Consider the following 17,498-nt stretch of genomic DNA (forward strand, 5'->3'; position numbering starts at 1 on the left):
AAGGATTCTTTGAAGCTATTTCACAACTGTTTCAATATTCATTCTTTATCTTTCTCATATTTAAGAATATCAAGATTGTTTAAATATCATTTTGACATCATCTAAACAATTGTTTACCATGGTTTACATGATATTAAAGTTCTTTTCTCATCGTTTTAAAAAAACTACATAAATCGTGTTGGTATGATCTAAACGATTGCTTACCATAGTTGAATACAATCGTTTAGCATAGTCAACACCATCGTTAGATTTGAAGTTTTTAACCATCATTTACATTGGATTACAAGCTCACTTACCATAATTAACATGATCATCATTTGACATGACCAATAGGATAGTTTAAATTTGAAGCATTTATTCATTCGTTAAAAAAGAACTACACGATCATGTATCACAATGGTAGTACACAATCGTTTAGAAGAAGGTTACTCGTGTGCATGTGACCGATTAATCACATGCTAATTAGTGTAATTTTCGTGTTTTGACTGTGAGCATTTCTGTTTTTAGAATGGTTAATATTTGGAATAATTACAAATTTAGCACTTAGATTCAAAATAATTAAGTATATAATGACATTTTAAATTTTTTGCAAATAAAGTAAAATTTGTCGAATTATATGGAAGTCGATCACCAATAAAGGAGGTTGTATTTGTTGTTAAATGTTGGTATATCTTTATTTATTATTCGTAAAAGGGGCGTAAATTAGAATGAGTGTTAATATTTTTTTGAAAAAAGTGATTAAATTTAAATAATAATGAATAATTGATTTATGAGGTGTGGATGAAATAAACGGAGTTGGAGCTTCGTGCGTTTTTTGTTCTATATAAAGAATTATGAGAAGGAGGTGTAAGGACATATCCAAAATCATTACGTTTCTTTCTACCTCTTCTTCCGGCGGCCGTCTCCCATTCATTTCCACTGGCAATTTCTCTTTCACTCTCCACGCCACCATGCCCTCGTCTTCCTCCCATGCATCCTCGCCGGAGACTCACCGTCTTGAACCTCTCTTAGGCTCTATTCGTCCTTTCCTCCGTGGCGAGCTTGAAAAGGTAAACCCGATTCTTCCATCTCTTATCTCCGTCCTCCGCTCCGTCGGCGCCGGCGAATGCTGGCACAAGCACGGCACCTTCCTCGATCACCTCGTTGATATCTACCGTATTCTCAAAATCTGGAAAGCGCAAGAACCGGTTTGTTTGTGCGGTCTATTTCACTCCGCTTATTCCAATTCCTATGTCAATCTCGCCATTTTTGATCCTTCCACCGGTCGTGATGTTGTCCGTGGTCATGTCGGTGAGGCGGCGGAGAGATTGATTCATTTGTTCTGTATCGTCCCTCGGCAATCGCTGATTCATGACGATCTTCTTTTCCATTACTCCGATTCAGAACTCGTAGATCACCTCAAATTTTCCAACACATCGCTCAAGAACGCCCTGGAAAACGGACATTTCAACGAGGATGAAACCTGGAGGAAGAAGCTACAGTCGATTCTTCCTGCCAATGGCGTAACCGTAAAACACATCAAAACCGGAGAAGACGTGACGGTTTCAAGGCGAGTAGTTGCGATTTTCCTCATGATGACAATAGCCGATTTCAGCGATCAACTCTTCGGATTTCAAGATTCATTGTTTGAAAACACCAATGGCCGTCTCGAATTCCCAGGTAACAATTACAAATCTCTTTGGCCTGGAAACGGAAAGCCTGGACTATGGATGAACTCCGCATCAAGAATGGGAGCAATATACACCCTAATCGCAAGAGAGGAATCCATTCTAATCGCACAAAGAAAAAGAAACAACGAATTAGGGGTGAAAACAGAGAGAGACGAGGATTTAGAGCTTGTAATTCCTCCAATTTTCGAGAACTGTACAAGAGTTCTTGATGCAGATGATCAAATTACAGCAAGAGATTTGTACTGGGAAGGTGTTTGTGAAAAGTCGGATAGAAGTGAGGAGTTGTTATTGAAATGTGTGATGAAGAATCCGTTTATTGGGGAGGCGCATGTGGCATTGGGGCAGTTATATCTGGGTGAAGGGCGGTTTGAGGAGGCTGAAAAGGAGGCTGAGGAAGGGGTGAGGTTGATGCTGACATGGGGAAGTGCTTGGGACAAGAGGATGCCATGGGAGGGATGGATTGCTTGGGGGAGAGTTCTGTTGATGAAGGCTAAAGAGAAGACATGGCCCAACACATCATGGGGAATCCTCAACTTGGGGCTAGTAAAGTAAGTCAAGTTCTCCTCTCTGTATTTGTGCAGTGTCCATTTGTTTGCATTTCATGTAACTTAGGTGTGTCAATCAATCCCTAAGCTTAGTTTCAACTGATTAAATCATATGTGGGATTGATTAGAAAGTGTTGGAGAATTTTGTTACTCCAAGTGTAATTGTAAAGAAGTTTTTGTGAACGTTCTAAACTTATTTAAAGTAGGCTGTCTTGCTTCTGTCCCACCAAAACCAAAATTGAAATGATATCAAAGTTTTTTTTACAAGAAATTATGTATAATCCTTAAATAATATAGGTATCTTCTTATAAAGAAATTATGTAGTTAAGTATCCCATTGTTTTATTCATAGTAGAGACACTAAGATGTTTAGTTGCAGCTGTAATTCTAGTGTCCGGGTGGAATTGGAAAGTTAAAAAGAAAAATTACACCATATACCACAAAATTAGAGAAAATAAATATGACCTATAGCCTTAGGGAACAATATTCGCATAAATAGCATTTTAAAAAATATACCATATCACTATATGGTACATTTTTTTAAAATGCCAATTTTGTCTTTTAGTATCTTTACTCTTATACCATTACTGATGAACTTCTATCAATGACATCATGACTAATATGTCAATGTGTTTTTCATGACATAGAAGAATATCATTGATAGTAGCTGTAAAAAAAATCAATTGATAGCCTAGTTGGACTTTATCAATTCAAAATTGATATGTTTACCAAGGGGATATCACTTATAAAAAATATCTTCTAATAATATCACTTATAGTTGCTATTAGTAATATTCTTCTAATGCAATCATTGCTAGATAATGTTAGTGATATCATTTTACGTTGATAACAATATAGAAAAATTACTTATAGTAGTTATTAGGAATCTCAATAGATAGTAGAATATATGAGAGATGGCAACTAATCTCACATTTCTTAAATGAAAAGCTATTATTGATAGTAGTTATCATCAGTAACAACTAAGTATGACAACTAATACCATATTTTTCAAATTAAAAGTTATCCTACGCTTCAGTGGCCATCATTGATAAAAGTTATGATGATACTGTTATCAATTATATCAATTAATAACATATTTATCAAATTTAAAACTATTAGTGATAACATCAATGATACTGTTATCAATTATATCAATTGATAACATATTTATCAAATTAAAAACTATTAGTGATAACATCTATTAGTGATAGAAATGTCTAACAACTATCAATTGCTATCAACGACAGCTTTCAATTTAAGAAAAACTAAAAAAATATTCGTAATGATGACAAATTATCAATGATAATAGCTATCGGTGATAACAACCAATCGTGAAATAATCGAGAAGAAGTGTGAAATAATCTTTTCTCAAATCGAAAGCTATCAATAATAACATATATCACTGATAGTGATTATTAGTGATAGATGTTATTAGTGATACCGACCAAGTCGTAATTTGCCATACTAGAAAGGTATAATTCATATTCATCAAAATCTACGTTTATAATTATAACCAAAATATTCAAATTCGTAACATACAAAAAAAAAAAAAAAAAAGCATTGTATTCATTCAAGGTTTGAAATAATCATGAATGCTTATAAGTTCCAACAAAGTCTTTAACTATTCGAACAAGTAAATTCTTAATTCAAATAAAATGACTTCATATATATAATCCTAAAACTTTGATAGCCTAAAAAAAAATGTCCAAATTGTAGCAATACCAAAATAATCCCACATATACGTGTTGTTCCAATGTTTTCTCCACACATCAATCACCTAACAAAAAAATAAAAAGTTATATTATTATCTAACTCTAACAACAAATTAGTGAAAGAACTAAATAAATACCTAATTTTCAAAGTAAATAAAATTTCTTATATAGTTTGACTTTATTCATTGACCATGCTATTGTAGTACCCACAACATCGTCAACAACAATAATGTCAAAAATAGGCTTCCATAAGAAGGAATTTGGTATTTTCACTGTATCAACCTACACACGAACTGCGTTGGAGCCAAGAGGTACATGGTGGACAAGAATTAATGGATCATTGGAGGATCATCTACCTTCGGCAATGACTTCTTCTGAATCAATCCAATCTAGTAGCAAACACTTATGGGGAGTGTTGGTAGTAACACTCTTTTTCAACAATAATATGGTTAGAAAAATCTCAAACAGTAATAATTTAAAACAATAAAGGAACAAAAAAGTTACAAATGAATTTATTGGTGAAGAACTTAAGATTGGAGTAGGAGTAAAAGTAGGAATATCGGTCGATGATGGTACTCTAACAGGATTATTCGAATTTTGTTCAATTGTTTTTTCCTATATAAACAACAATGTCAAAATGTGCTATAAAACATAGTTTAAGAACCTTTAAGAGTGTTATGACAAATTTACCTTGTCCTTTAGTAAGGAAGCTACCACACCTTTAAGCTCATCAACATTTGACATTAAGTTGTTACATTTTCTTTCAAGAGATGCAATGATTTTATCTTTTCGAATTGATGTAGCCACCTTTGATCGAGTCACACCAAATACTAACCCTCTTGAAACAAGTAAGTTTAAACAAGCAAGTAATTTAGAATTAGAGAAAGTCATAACATTTAAAAACTATTTCAACTAAATTTCACTACTCAAAAGGCAACAACTTAAAAAGAGATTGAAACAAGCGGCGTCTAAGAATAGTTCATCAAACAAGCCATTTAGTTCAAGAAATCAATACTCAGTTGGAAATAATCCAACTACAAATAAATACTCAACAGTGGGGGAAGGGGAAGGGGAAGGGGAAGGGGGAGAAGGCATTAGAGAAAGTCACAACATTTAAAAACTACTTCAACCAAATCTCACTACTCAAAAGAAAAAACCAAACAAGAGATCAAAACAAGTGGCGTAAAGCATAGTTCATCAAACAAGTTATCTAGTTAAAGAAATGAATACTCAAATAGCAATTATCCAACTACAAATTAATACTCAACAGTAAACAACGCATGGAACATAAGAAAGATCATTGGAGGGGGAGCATAGTTCATCAAACAAGCCCAGTTAGTTGAAGAAATCAATATTCTTTGGCAACAACTCTACAAAATAAAAACATAAATAAAAAATATAAAAGATAAAACAACCAGAGTCTTTCTTCACATGTGCCTCTGTCCAAACATCTAGTCGGGTAATCAGAGTTGAAGAAGAAAAGTTTTTCTGCATTGAAACACAATAGTTAGTTATATATTAGCTATATGTGCTAAATATAATAATTTTATTAACTACATAAAATTATACCAAATTTTTAGCTAGTCGAGCATAGCCTCTATGACTACATGTGTGATGAAGGTGTTATTTTTTTCTTCATATCTTTAAACTTCTTGCTTTTCTTTTTTTTTTCCTAAACTTCATACTCAACGAGATATCGATAAAGGTTAAGTCTAAACTTGTTTCCATACCTTGAACCAAATAAATAAATGCCATCAAGTTTCATACCACAAACATACCTTGAATGTTGCAACGGTTTTATGCTTGACAAAGTCATTCCAATCATGCATTGAAGAAATGTTATCTTGCTTGAGTTTATTCAATTATCGTCATTTGAAGCTTCCCCAATCTTACTCACTAAGTGGGATTTGCTTGCTCTCCACAATCCACCCATCTTTTAGAATAAATATTTCTTTTCCATTCATCAACATTATATCATGCATAAAGAATAAAATCATTTAGGTAGTGATCATATATGAAAGCTCAAATTGTACTCATTATACAAATATATAATTATAAATTACATACTTGAATAGAATGCCACAATAACTATTTTTGTCGGGTTGAAAGTTTCTTTCAAGTTTCAACATTCAATGGCACTACTTCTTTGACCAGTGAACCCAAAAATAAAAAATAGGGTTATTAATATTTAGAAGAAAATAATTTTCTTCAATAAATTAACCAAGAAAAAAAGTCAATGCTTTTGCTCTTTGCAAAAGGAAAATAGTTTCTCTCTAAACATTTTTTCCATATCAATTGGTTCCCACAAACCAATCTCATCTCAAAGGATGAGAAGGTCTTCGACGGGTGGTATCCAATTTGGAGATTTACTTTGTAGATTTAGAGACATAAACAAGTAAGTTTTTATTTCTCTAATCTATAATTAGAAAACATGCTCAGCCTTTGAGTCTTAGTAAGAAGACTAGTTTCTTAATTATTTTTGTCAATGTACTGGTATTTTGGGATTTCCAAATTAAATTGAGAAATAGTTCTGTAAAATCTTTCGCTGCCATGAGCTTTTATCCCTTCACTCTCTCAACCAAATAGGAAAGTGTTCCGAGTGAACCTTCATTAGGAGATTGTCATCATTTGCAAGTCTTTTATTTGATAGGATCGATTTGTTTCTATGCATTCTAAAATATTTGATCTATCACTAATTAAAATTCTAATATAATCTTCAAAAGATGATAAACAATGCACAAATTATGCATCACTCACTCTATGTATGGTTCAACTACTTGTGTGTTAAACAAGACATATTGACGTGCAAGGTTGAGTACTTTATCAGATAATGTAATTTCCTTTCCAATAGATATAAGACAACCTTCGAGAATGATATCATTATTAAATTCTTCGTTCCTACGTTGTTTATCATCAAGTCTTGTTGAACCTTGAACACAATTCTTATAAAAATAGGATGCATTCTTTAGCTAAATAACGCTATGCAATGCACCCTTTTGGACGTGACTGATTCCTAACAAACCCTTTTAGAGTCTTTATGTACCTAAGGTTAATATCATAACTATTATAAGTTAGCTAAGATATTTAGTTGTATGCTACCCATAATGTATGATATGAAAATCATATACATTTCGAATGGATACATCCAACGAAATTGAACGAGTCCACACAAACGAACTTCACGACCCATGTGAAAAATGACCAAATGAGTCATGATGCCAAAGAATGAAGGAGGAAAAACCTCTAAAAAAGGCACAGTGTTTCAATTACCTCTTCAATATTGAACATACTTTCTCGATCAATTACACGTGGAAAGAATCCACATATTCGTGTTATTGAATGTCTTGGGCCCTTTGGAAGCATTCCCCTAATGACAACTGGTAGCAGTTGTTGCATTAACACATGATAGTCATGAGATTTTAATCCCATTACATTGCTTTTCCATTGAAACACAGCTCGAAATGTTTGAACTATAACCATGAGGTACTTTCAACTCGTACAACCTCTTGTAAAACAATTGTTTATCTAATTTAGACAAAGTGTGCAAAGTTGGAGGAAGGTATACTCGACTCCCGCGTCCTTTTGGGTGTAAGTCGTGTCGTATATTCATGTCTTGCAAATCGTTACGAGCATTGTATCCATCTTTTGATTTTCCATGAATATATAGCAATGTACCTATTATGCTCTCACATACATTTTTCTCAACATGCATGACATCTAAGCTAAGTTGTGGTGTAATACAAGTTCCTACATTAGCGTAAAAGCATATCAGTGCATTACCTAATGTAAATCGGAAGACTAGCCAATTAAACGACATTAGTAACAAAATGTACGTACCTTTCAATATGGTAAGTCAAACAAGATTGATAATTTTTTCACATTTATTTCAACTCTTTTTGTCTTTTTCATTTTTTCTTATCAACTTTTCCAAATAAATTTTGAGAATCTTTAAGTTGGGTATCAATTGCATTCCCATTTGCAATCCTAGGAGCTTGTCGGTCTTCAACTTTGCCATCAAACCATGACTTCTTTCTTCTACACGAATGAGATGAAGGCAAAAAATGTCTATGACCCATATACACTAATTTCTTACTATGGTACAACCACTGAGAATGTGTGGGCTTCCCACAAATTGAACATGCCACCATGCCCTTTGTTGTACACCCAACAAGATTCCATAAACAGGAAAGTCATTGATCGTCCACATAAGCACAACTCTCAAATTGAAGTTTGATTTGCTAACTACATTGTAAACTTCCACATCGTCCCATAACAATTTCAAGTCATCAATTAATGGTTGCAAAAAAATGTCAATGTCATTGCCAAAATGTTTAGGACTAGGAATCATTAAAGTTAGCATCATATTTTCTTTTGACATGCATAACCAAGGAGGTAGAGACTGACCAACAACTATACCTACTAAAGGTTAGAGAATGGGTTGAAACCATTGGTTGCAAGACCGATTCTCAAGTTTATGGATCATTCAAAAAGTCTGGCCACTTTGCATCAATTGAGTCCCATGAAATACAATCGACCGGATGACACATCTTCTCATCAGAACTTTTATGGCTCATATGCCATGTTAGAAATTCAGCTACATCCTACGTTTGGAACATTCATTTCAGTGATGTAACCAATGGAAAATATCTTAACATTTTTGTTGAAACACCTTGTTTCATTCTTTTTGTGCGCTTATCCACCTTCCATCGAGAATGTCCACAAATTGGACGCGTCTCTAAATCTTTATTATCTTTCATAAACAAGCAACAATCATTTTCACAAGCACGAATCTTTTCATATCCTAAATCAAATACTTTTAAGAACTTCTTTACTTCATAAGTAGATTTTAGGATATGCAATAACTTTAAAAGGCATGTGAAACTTTTATCGGTCCAAGCATTAGTAGTATTTATCTTATATAAAGATACCACAACTGACATTCTTGTATATTTTGTACAACGAGGGTACAAAGAAGTATTTTCATCTACAACCTTTTGATTAACATCACTATTTACTAATGGTTCATCAGCTTTTACGTCGCTCGTGAAAGAAGTACTACAAAAGGTTTGGCCATCAAATATACACTCTACCGGTACTTCTTCACCATGATGGTACCAAAACCTATAAGTAGGATCCATACCTTTCATAATCAAATGTTCATATACAACATCAAAGGTTTGATTATTCATGTTCCTACATGTCTTGCATGAATATGAAATTTTGTCTACTCCACCCGACATGTTCTCTATGCGTTTCACAAAGTTCCACGCTCCACTCAGATATTCGTTAGTTTCTCTATTAAAAAGATCAAAGTTTGCAATTAAAATAACTAACTATATTAATCTATTTTAGTTTCATAAAAATTTGACATTCCCTTACCTGTTCAAATGAACCCAATCTTTTTGAAACATTATATCTTCAAATTATTGCTACAAGAATGTGAAATGTAATTGAGAACCAACTCTACCCAAATTGAAGTCCATAATACTAGTATACGGAGGTAACAACAACAAAGTACAATTATGAGAAGTATATTTCAGTGTTAGTCATAATAAATCCAGACCATCACACATTTTATGAATACTAGGAGAAAAAATGACAATTATAACATATTATAAGAACTTAACATAATTCAAGCAATGTGAGGAAAAAAAAAAAAAGAAACCAAGTACAATTCAAGCCTGAACAAGGAAAATTGAAAGGCGATAAAAGAGAAAAGAGTGTTAAGGATTTGACTAAGTATTTACTTTGTATGCAAGCGTGAGCTATAAGAGTTTATGCATGGTAAGGATGTGGCAAAAGAACATCTACCCTTTAAACTCCACTCTTTTTGCTAGTTAACCTAAGAGATTAGGTTTGAAAGGTTTTTAAAAAAACTGAATAAATCATATCTTAAGAATGGGCCAAGAACAAGAGCATTGAAGCTCAAACTGTTGGAAGAAATTGGAAGTTAAAAGTAAAGGATGTAAAAATCCATTAGAAAACTAAAATTCTACATCTTTAGTTTAAACTAAATAAAAATTCAATACACTGTATATAAAAAAAAATATAGCAGAAAGGGAAACCTATACAAAACCTATACAAGATGTACTCGTTATATCAAAGAGAGTTATACTGTCTTTTTCTTTTGCTTTCTTTTCTCTTTTTTTTTTTTTTTTTTTGTTCTTTTCTATTAAATAATTTAAAATTCTGATTGGTTATAAATTTTCAAATGATACAAGGCTACCATTAATGCCCCTTATAATAAGATTCACAAAGAAAATTAGAAACCAATCAAACATAATTTTCAATGACTCAATTCCATGCATAAAATGTTCAAACAAAAAATATAAGCAATGAAGTACTGCAAGGAATAAGAGTGTAAGACCCGTTTTTAATTTGAGTATAAGAAGTAAAATTCGGCTAAGTATTAAAGAAGTTGGCATTTGAACAAATCCGCTGAAATGATTAAGCGATAAAATCTTTTATGGTTAAGTATAAGTTTTGCGATTGAGAAGTTAATTAGTGGGGATGTTTTGAGAAAAGAAGAGTTTGCAGTAGAATTTATAAGTCTAAATGCCCTCAAAAGAAAATCTTCGCGTAAGTTAAGATGTGAAGTTTTGACTAAAACGACTAGGCATTTGGATAGTATTTGCGATAAGAACCGAGGGTTTCGCGATGAAGCCTTGAAGTTTAAGTTCGCGATAAGTGTTCTAAGCGAGTAAAAGTTGGTTAGTTCGGGAGGAAGATTTTTTGTAGTAAAAGTATAACTTCGTGATAAGGTTATTCGAGAGAAGTGTTAAGTGGTTAAAGTTATTTGCGGTATGGGGTTAGCCTAGAAGTAAGGTCTGACGAAGAAAATGTCAAATCTGATTTGACAGAGATTAACGTGTAAGAATAAGGAGTTAAGCATGACTGAGTTGAATATTAGATTTACACGTGTAACGTTTTAAGCAGAAGCTGGAAAACTGATAAGAGTTTAAGCATGATTAAGATAGTTTAAGGATCTATAAATATAGGACTTGGACATTAAGTAAGCACAAAAGATTTCATTTAAAAAAAAGAGCTAAAATGTTGTTGTTTTGCTTTGACGAGAAGAAGAAAAATAAAGTGTTAAGTACGACGATTTGTTCCGCGAGAAGGCTCCACGAGAAGAGAAGGAAGAGGAGGATTTTTGGTAAAATGTGGTGAGTGGTTTTCTTTTTAAAAGTTTTGTGGTTCTGCTTTATTATTTTGAAAAAAGAATTCAAATGAAAAGTGTTTCAAAAGAGATTTCTATGTAAAGTCTATATGTTTTCAATCATGATTTATAATGTTAAAGCTTTATTTGATGATTATGATTTTCAAACCCTTAGTTGTTTCTTTGAGATGATGCTAACTTTTATGTGCACATATAGAGTCAAGGCCACCATGGGGTGTACAGGCTACATGATGATAAGTAGCTGACTTATGCGTTGAAAGAAGCGAATAAAGCTTAGCGGCCTAAGCATTAAGGACGAATCTGTATGTTCTCGGATGTTGTTAATATAGTAGTCTAAACGTGAGGTAATGAGACCAAATGTAGAGGACGATTCGGGGTCCTTGGTGAAAAGAATAATTAACTAATAGACCTGGTGGGTGGTTAATTAGTGGAATAAGACTTGTGTTTGTTTGAGATGATTTATGTTATGCGAAAAAGACAAGTGATGCAAATTGATGTTTAAGCGAAATGTATATTGATATGATTTGCAAATGATTTAATTCTAATGTGAAAATGATTACATGCGTTTTGACATGTTTTGCTAAATAAAGTGTTTAATCGATAAACTGATTTGTGTTGGTATTTATGATTTGACAAAAATGATTTATCAAAGGGCATTGCAAAAATGATTTCATAAAACCTCACTAAGTCATTTAAACTTATGTTTTAAAAATCTCATCTTTCAAAATCAAACGTTTAGGCCAAGTAGAGAAAAAGGTTGAATAACTTGCGGCGAGATGACTCCAGACGTTTTGAAAATAGTTAAACATTATTTTTTGGCCAAAGTGTTTATGTATCAAACGCCTATTATTAATAAAGTATAAGTTTTGGTTTGTATTTATTATACTTGGCATTTAGGTTGACCATTGTTGCGTTTTGAGTTTTGTTGATAGTTTAAAAGGAGTTGAGAATAAGATTTTGTGATAAGAAAATTTAAATTTCAAAGTTGTAACAAACTCGCATCCTATTCCTACTAATTCAGTGTTAGCGTCGCAGTACGGTTTGGGGTGTGACAAAGAGGGAGGGGGTGTTTAGAAACAAAGTTTGGAGCCTAAGATTTTATATATATTTTATTAACACAGGAGCTTTTCGTGTCCCATATTTTTTAAGTCCCCTCAATCATATCCAATTCAGAACCACTCTAAATGTGAAGCGCCTTTGATTTAAATCTCAAAACATAGCATAAAGCATAAACTACTACATCACATATACTTCTATATAGATTGGTATGTATATAAACAATCAATACAATAATTGAAGACCTACTTATGCTTCTTCCCAAATGAAAATGCATATATACATAACGTACCACCAATTCATAATATTATAACAAACATAAGGAAGTAACGTAAAAGTCCATCATAACTAGTGTAACGACCCAACTATTTATACTAAGGTGAAGTCATTATCACTAACATAAATAAAGACTTTTTATTTAAAATAAAAGAAAATACCAAATTTTTTAGGAAACTCTTCAAATATGCATTTATAAAATATAAGGAAAGTATGTAAAAAAAATATAATAACAAATAAAATACTAGTTCGAGTCTCGTTTGAAATAGATAGAAAATATCTAAAGTACTCATGATTTTTGAAATAAATTTCTGTAAATCAATACTGAAAACATAAATACGGAAGAAAACATAAATGGTTCCCTATGGCGAACTACGATCACTTCTTGGCATTTGCCAACTTGCCTCTACCTCTACTTTTGCCTGAAAAATTAAACATAGAAAAGCGTTTGTATAAATTTATACTTAGTAAGGGACTCACTATTAGTCTCTGTTAACTTTCTCGTTAGAGTCCTGTAAGTATTGTTTATGTATCAAAGTATCACATAACTATTGTGCTCCCAAACGCACGCTATTCAGTGATCTTGTAGAGATACATCTGGGCTCTCAGTGAACTCGAAGGAAACACCCTAAAAGAGAGTCGAACAGTAAATATGAAATAAAACATCTGAAGAAAAAAAATAGTTGGAGCAATGTCTTAAATGCCCATATCTAAGTTAAAAACTTGAATCCTAAATATAATTGTTCAATAAACCTCAAATATCCTATAATTAAATAAAACATCCCACACACAATTAAAATCTATGAAAAATCTAATTTTCCCAAAAAAACTAAAAAATAACACATATCACCATCGAAGCTCCACCTAAGCTCTGCAACTGTTTCACATCTCCTTCAAATCGTGCAAGCATTGAAACCTTTCCATTAATTTCACGTTTTGAAACCCTATAAAATTTTGAAAGGTCTTCTGATTGCATCTTTAATATCTTTTGTTACCTATCTTCCACGTTTGTTTCATCGAAAAGAGTTCTTGCATAATGACTTCAAAATCAGCTTCAAAACCTTCAAGTTCTTCATACATGCCCTAACTTCGTCCCTTAACTTCGTTCGCTTCAAAATATTCCATCATTTGCAGAAAAGGATGCGTCCCATTCAAAACCTTTGTCATTTTTCATACATTCTACTCAAATCTGTGAATTTTTCAAGTTTTTCGTACATTCGAGATTCATTTGAGCTCTTAATCGACCAAAATGTGAGCTTCTTCAATGGATTTTCGTCTGTGCACTTCTTCTTTTGTTCCTTTTAACTATGATTCTTAAGGATTTTTTTTTTAAACACTATTATAATTCTTCATTTTGGCATGTACAATAATTATAACTTGAAATCGTTTAATTTTTGAAAAGTTGCCATTGTTGTGATCTTTGCTACTTTGGAAGGTTCGAAAGAGAAATGTAATTTGTATAATAATTTTTTCTTCATTAGGTGTAGAGAAACGTAAATATGTATTATGTATTATTTAATAAATTTTTTATAAATATTTTGGAATATAAGTTTTTAATTTTTAAATTATAACAATTTGAATTTTAAATTTTAAATACAAATTATTATCGAGAATTTATTTTTGCCATTCTTTTAGAGATATGATCTAAGATTTGAATTCAAATTGATTTAAATCCTAAAAATCCAAAATCTGGTAAAAATTAAACATATGTATTATGATTTATAAAAATAAACATATCTATTATGAATTATAGAAATAAATTGTTAACTAATTGATTTAAATCCAAAGAATCCAAAAAACTAATAGAAATTACAACCATATTTTTAGGGAATGTTGGTCAATTTTCTCGAGCAATAAAATATCATATTTAGTTAAGATTTACCAAAGCTTAGTGTTATTTACAAATATAGTGTATTTATCTCTATGACTGCAAATACACTGTTTCTATAAGAAGTGAATTTTCGTATATAAAAGAGTATAATCAGGTACAAAAGAGTAAAAAAAGATCGCATCCGACAATTTTTCTATAAATCTTAATCTTGTCGAGATTTACTATTTTTCAGTTTGTTATTTACTATTTTGCTATTTACATGGTTATATCATATGGGACAACAGTAAGTGAAGAATCTAGTTCATGACGAAAGAGACAAGTGAACAAAATGAATGATCAATAAATAATAAAAAGAGAAAAAAAGAGTAAGAAAAAGGGAAAGGTATATAACATTCGATAATTGTATAACATTTTTATAGATTTTCGCTATCAATTTTTCTTTTTATAACATAGGTCAAGACTACTAACAAATAAGAAAAGACAAAAGAAGATAGAAGATAAAAGACAGAAAGGCAAAGCATCGATGAAACAAGAAAATGCTAAGTTATGTCTGATATGGTACTACCATTTAGATGATATAAGGGTAATTACACTGTATTTATGAATTCTGTTGCATATGATGCAATCCGTTTTGGAATAGACTGAAACTCGTTTATCAGAATTACAGTGTATTTGTATTATGGTTGGAGTGTTATACATTATGGAGTATGATACTTTGAAGTTTGATAACTTAGAGATTTAGTCTAAAATTAGGTTGTATTTGTCAATTTGGTTCTATATGATGCAATCAATTCTGAAAATAAACTGAAATTCATTTATCAGAATTAGTGAATAACCGTAAAAAATAAACTTTTAATGAAAATAAATGCAAATATTAATGTTACCAAAAAAACACAATGCCTCAAAATAACTATTCTATACAACAATTGGCATTAGAAAATAATTTTTTAAAATAAAAATAAACTAAAATAAGTGGATAATCATAATTAGCACGATTTTAGGGATGATCTTTTTTTAGATTCAAATTGTTATTAAAAATATGTTTCATGTATTATTTAATAAAAAATTTATAAATATTTTGAAATATAAAGAATCTGAAATGTTTTATAAATATTTTGAAATATAAAGAATCTGAAATGTTGAATTTATTTTTGTCATTATTTTAAGGATATGAGGTAAGATTAGGATATGAGGTAAGATTTGAATTCAAATTGATGATTTTAGTGAATGATATAAAATCTAAATTCAAATTGCTATTAAAAATATGTATTATATATTATTTAATTTTTTTTATAAATTGTTTGAAACATAAAAGAATGCTAAAATGTAGAATTTATCTTTGCCTACTATTTTAAGGTTTGATGTAAAATTTGAATTCAAATCATTATTAAATGTATTTATTATGAAATACAAATAAATTATTAATTAATTAATTTAAATCTTAAGAAACCAAAAATCTGGTAGAAACTACCATATTTTTAGAAGACGGTGACGCAATCTTCCCAAATAAAAAAATAACATATTTAGTTAAGATTTACCAAAGTTGAATGTTGTTTCCAAATACATGTATTCGTAAGTCTATGATATCCTGTTTCATTTTTCGAACTATTCAAATACTCGGTAAAAAAAATGAATTGTCCAAGGGGTATAATCGACTATAGAAAGTAGCTTCTAATCGAACAAATTAATTTGTCGAGAAAGTAAATTCTAATATACAATTTAAACAACCTAATTTTTTGTGTAACTGATTTTATGAGTGATTTCATCTAGAATTTTGTGAGAAAATTCTATTGATCTTTAAATTGATTTTATTTTTCTTAAAAAATAACATACCCTAAGAATCTAATCTTTTACTCAAATAATCTTATTTTTGGTAAGGAAACAACTAATTAAACAGTTTTAATTAGTTGTTCTATGGACTTTGAAAAATGAAAACATCACTGTCCTGAAATCTTGAGATGGATTAAGGATGTGATTCATTATGTTTTAGAATCCATAAGAGCATTTTTGAAATTGAATAGCATCACATCTCATTCATATTATCCAAGGTTATTGTGTATCTAATTCAACCTTCTATTTTAAATGATTGTTTGATCATACATGTTAAGCAAAAAGTTAAATTTTAAGGTCTAATATTAATTAGAATCCATATTTTAGATTTGTGTTTAAAACTGAACCATGTAACTCCCATCTTCTTCATCTTTTCCCCCCTTCATTCCTTGAATGTGTTCTTCCTCCAAACAAAGAAATCTCCTTTTTGTTGCTTACCCTCTTTTACAAGTTGTTAGTACGTGGGCAATAGAAGAAACCCTCACAATCAACACCTCTCTATCTTTCCTTCACAATCCATAAAGTTTTACTCTCCCTCTCCCCTCAAAATATGAAACAAAAATAAATAGAAGTTAAAATAGTCACCCACTTTAATGTACAATCATCAATATCATATTCAAATCAATTAATAAATATATTTTCAAAAATAGCAAAATATTATTAAAACTAGTTACTATATTTAATATTTTCTTTTACATTTTGTAAATACTTTTAATGTTTTGCAATTTCTTATTAAAAAAAGACTACAGTAATAAGAACCCAGGTTCGAAATATCATGAAAATATCATAGTTCCAATTTTATGAAAACATTGACATCCATGAAAGATTTAAAAATTCTATGAAAATGGATGAAAATTGTTGTAATTAATTCATGAAACAATTTGATTGTCGCTTAACTAGACTATATTTAACCATTTTAATCATCATTTTTATAAAGGAAGACAACTTTTAGATATATAGTACAAAAACCATGCAATAGGAAATTGTTTTTCTTTCTCTTAACAAAAGAAAAATATTAACTGCAAAATTGAAGGAAATGACATGTGTGTATACAAAATATTTATAAATTACATGTTAACACCAATAAAAATGACCTTGGAGGCATCTAATCTAAGTCTTCATAATTCTCATAGAAACTACAACATTACTTCCCTCTCATCCTCTATTGGTGGATACATCTCATTGGTCGATGATCTTCTTCAAGATGGATAATAACCATTTGGTGTAAAGTTAGACAAATTGTTATGGTCAAATTTTTAAAGACCATCAAAATCTAAGAATAATTATCTTCAGCATAGTTTTGTAGTGTATGATTATTAATTATTGCTTAAGCTCATCCTTTCCATAATTGAAATTAAGAAATTCTCATATCCATTATAGAGAAAGCAGCAGTCTAGAAA

General features: G+C 30.9%; 1 protein-coding gene across 1 annotated transcript; it reads left to right on the forward strand.

Annotated features, from left to right (window-relative positions):
- Positions 1 to 838: 838 nt before the first annotated feature.
- LOC101221411 lies at positions 839 to 2,486 on the forward strand. The gene has a single exon (XM_004150149.3). The coding sequence runs from the start codon at positions 951 to 953 to the stop codon at positions 2,220 to 2,222; it is 1,272 nt and encodes a 423-aa protein (XP_004150197.1). The 5' UTR covers positions 839 to 950; the 3' UTR covers positions 2,223 to 2,486.
- The last annotated feature ends 15,012 nt before the right edge of the window (positions 2,487 to 17,498 follow it).

Source organism: Cucumis sativus, chromosome 5 (genome assembly GCF_000004075.3).
Source record: "Cucumis sativus cultivar 9930 chromosome 5, Cucumber_9930_V3, whole genome shotgun sequence".
Classification (NCBI taxonomy): domain Eukaryota; kingdom Viridiplantae; phylum Streptophyta; class Magnoliopsida; order Cucurbitales; family Cucurbitaceae; genus Cucumis; species Cucumis sativus.

Bases quoted from the DNA above. Each gene is read 5' to 3' on its own strand.
- LOC101221411 (XM_004150149.3), top strand. From the start codon at position 951: ATGCCCTCGTCTTCCTCCCATGCATCCTCGCCGGAGACTCACCGTCTT.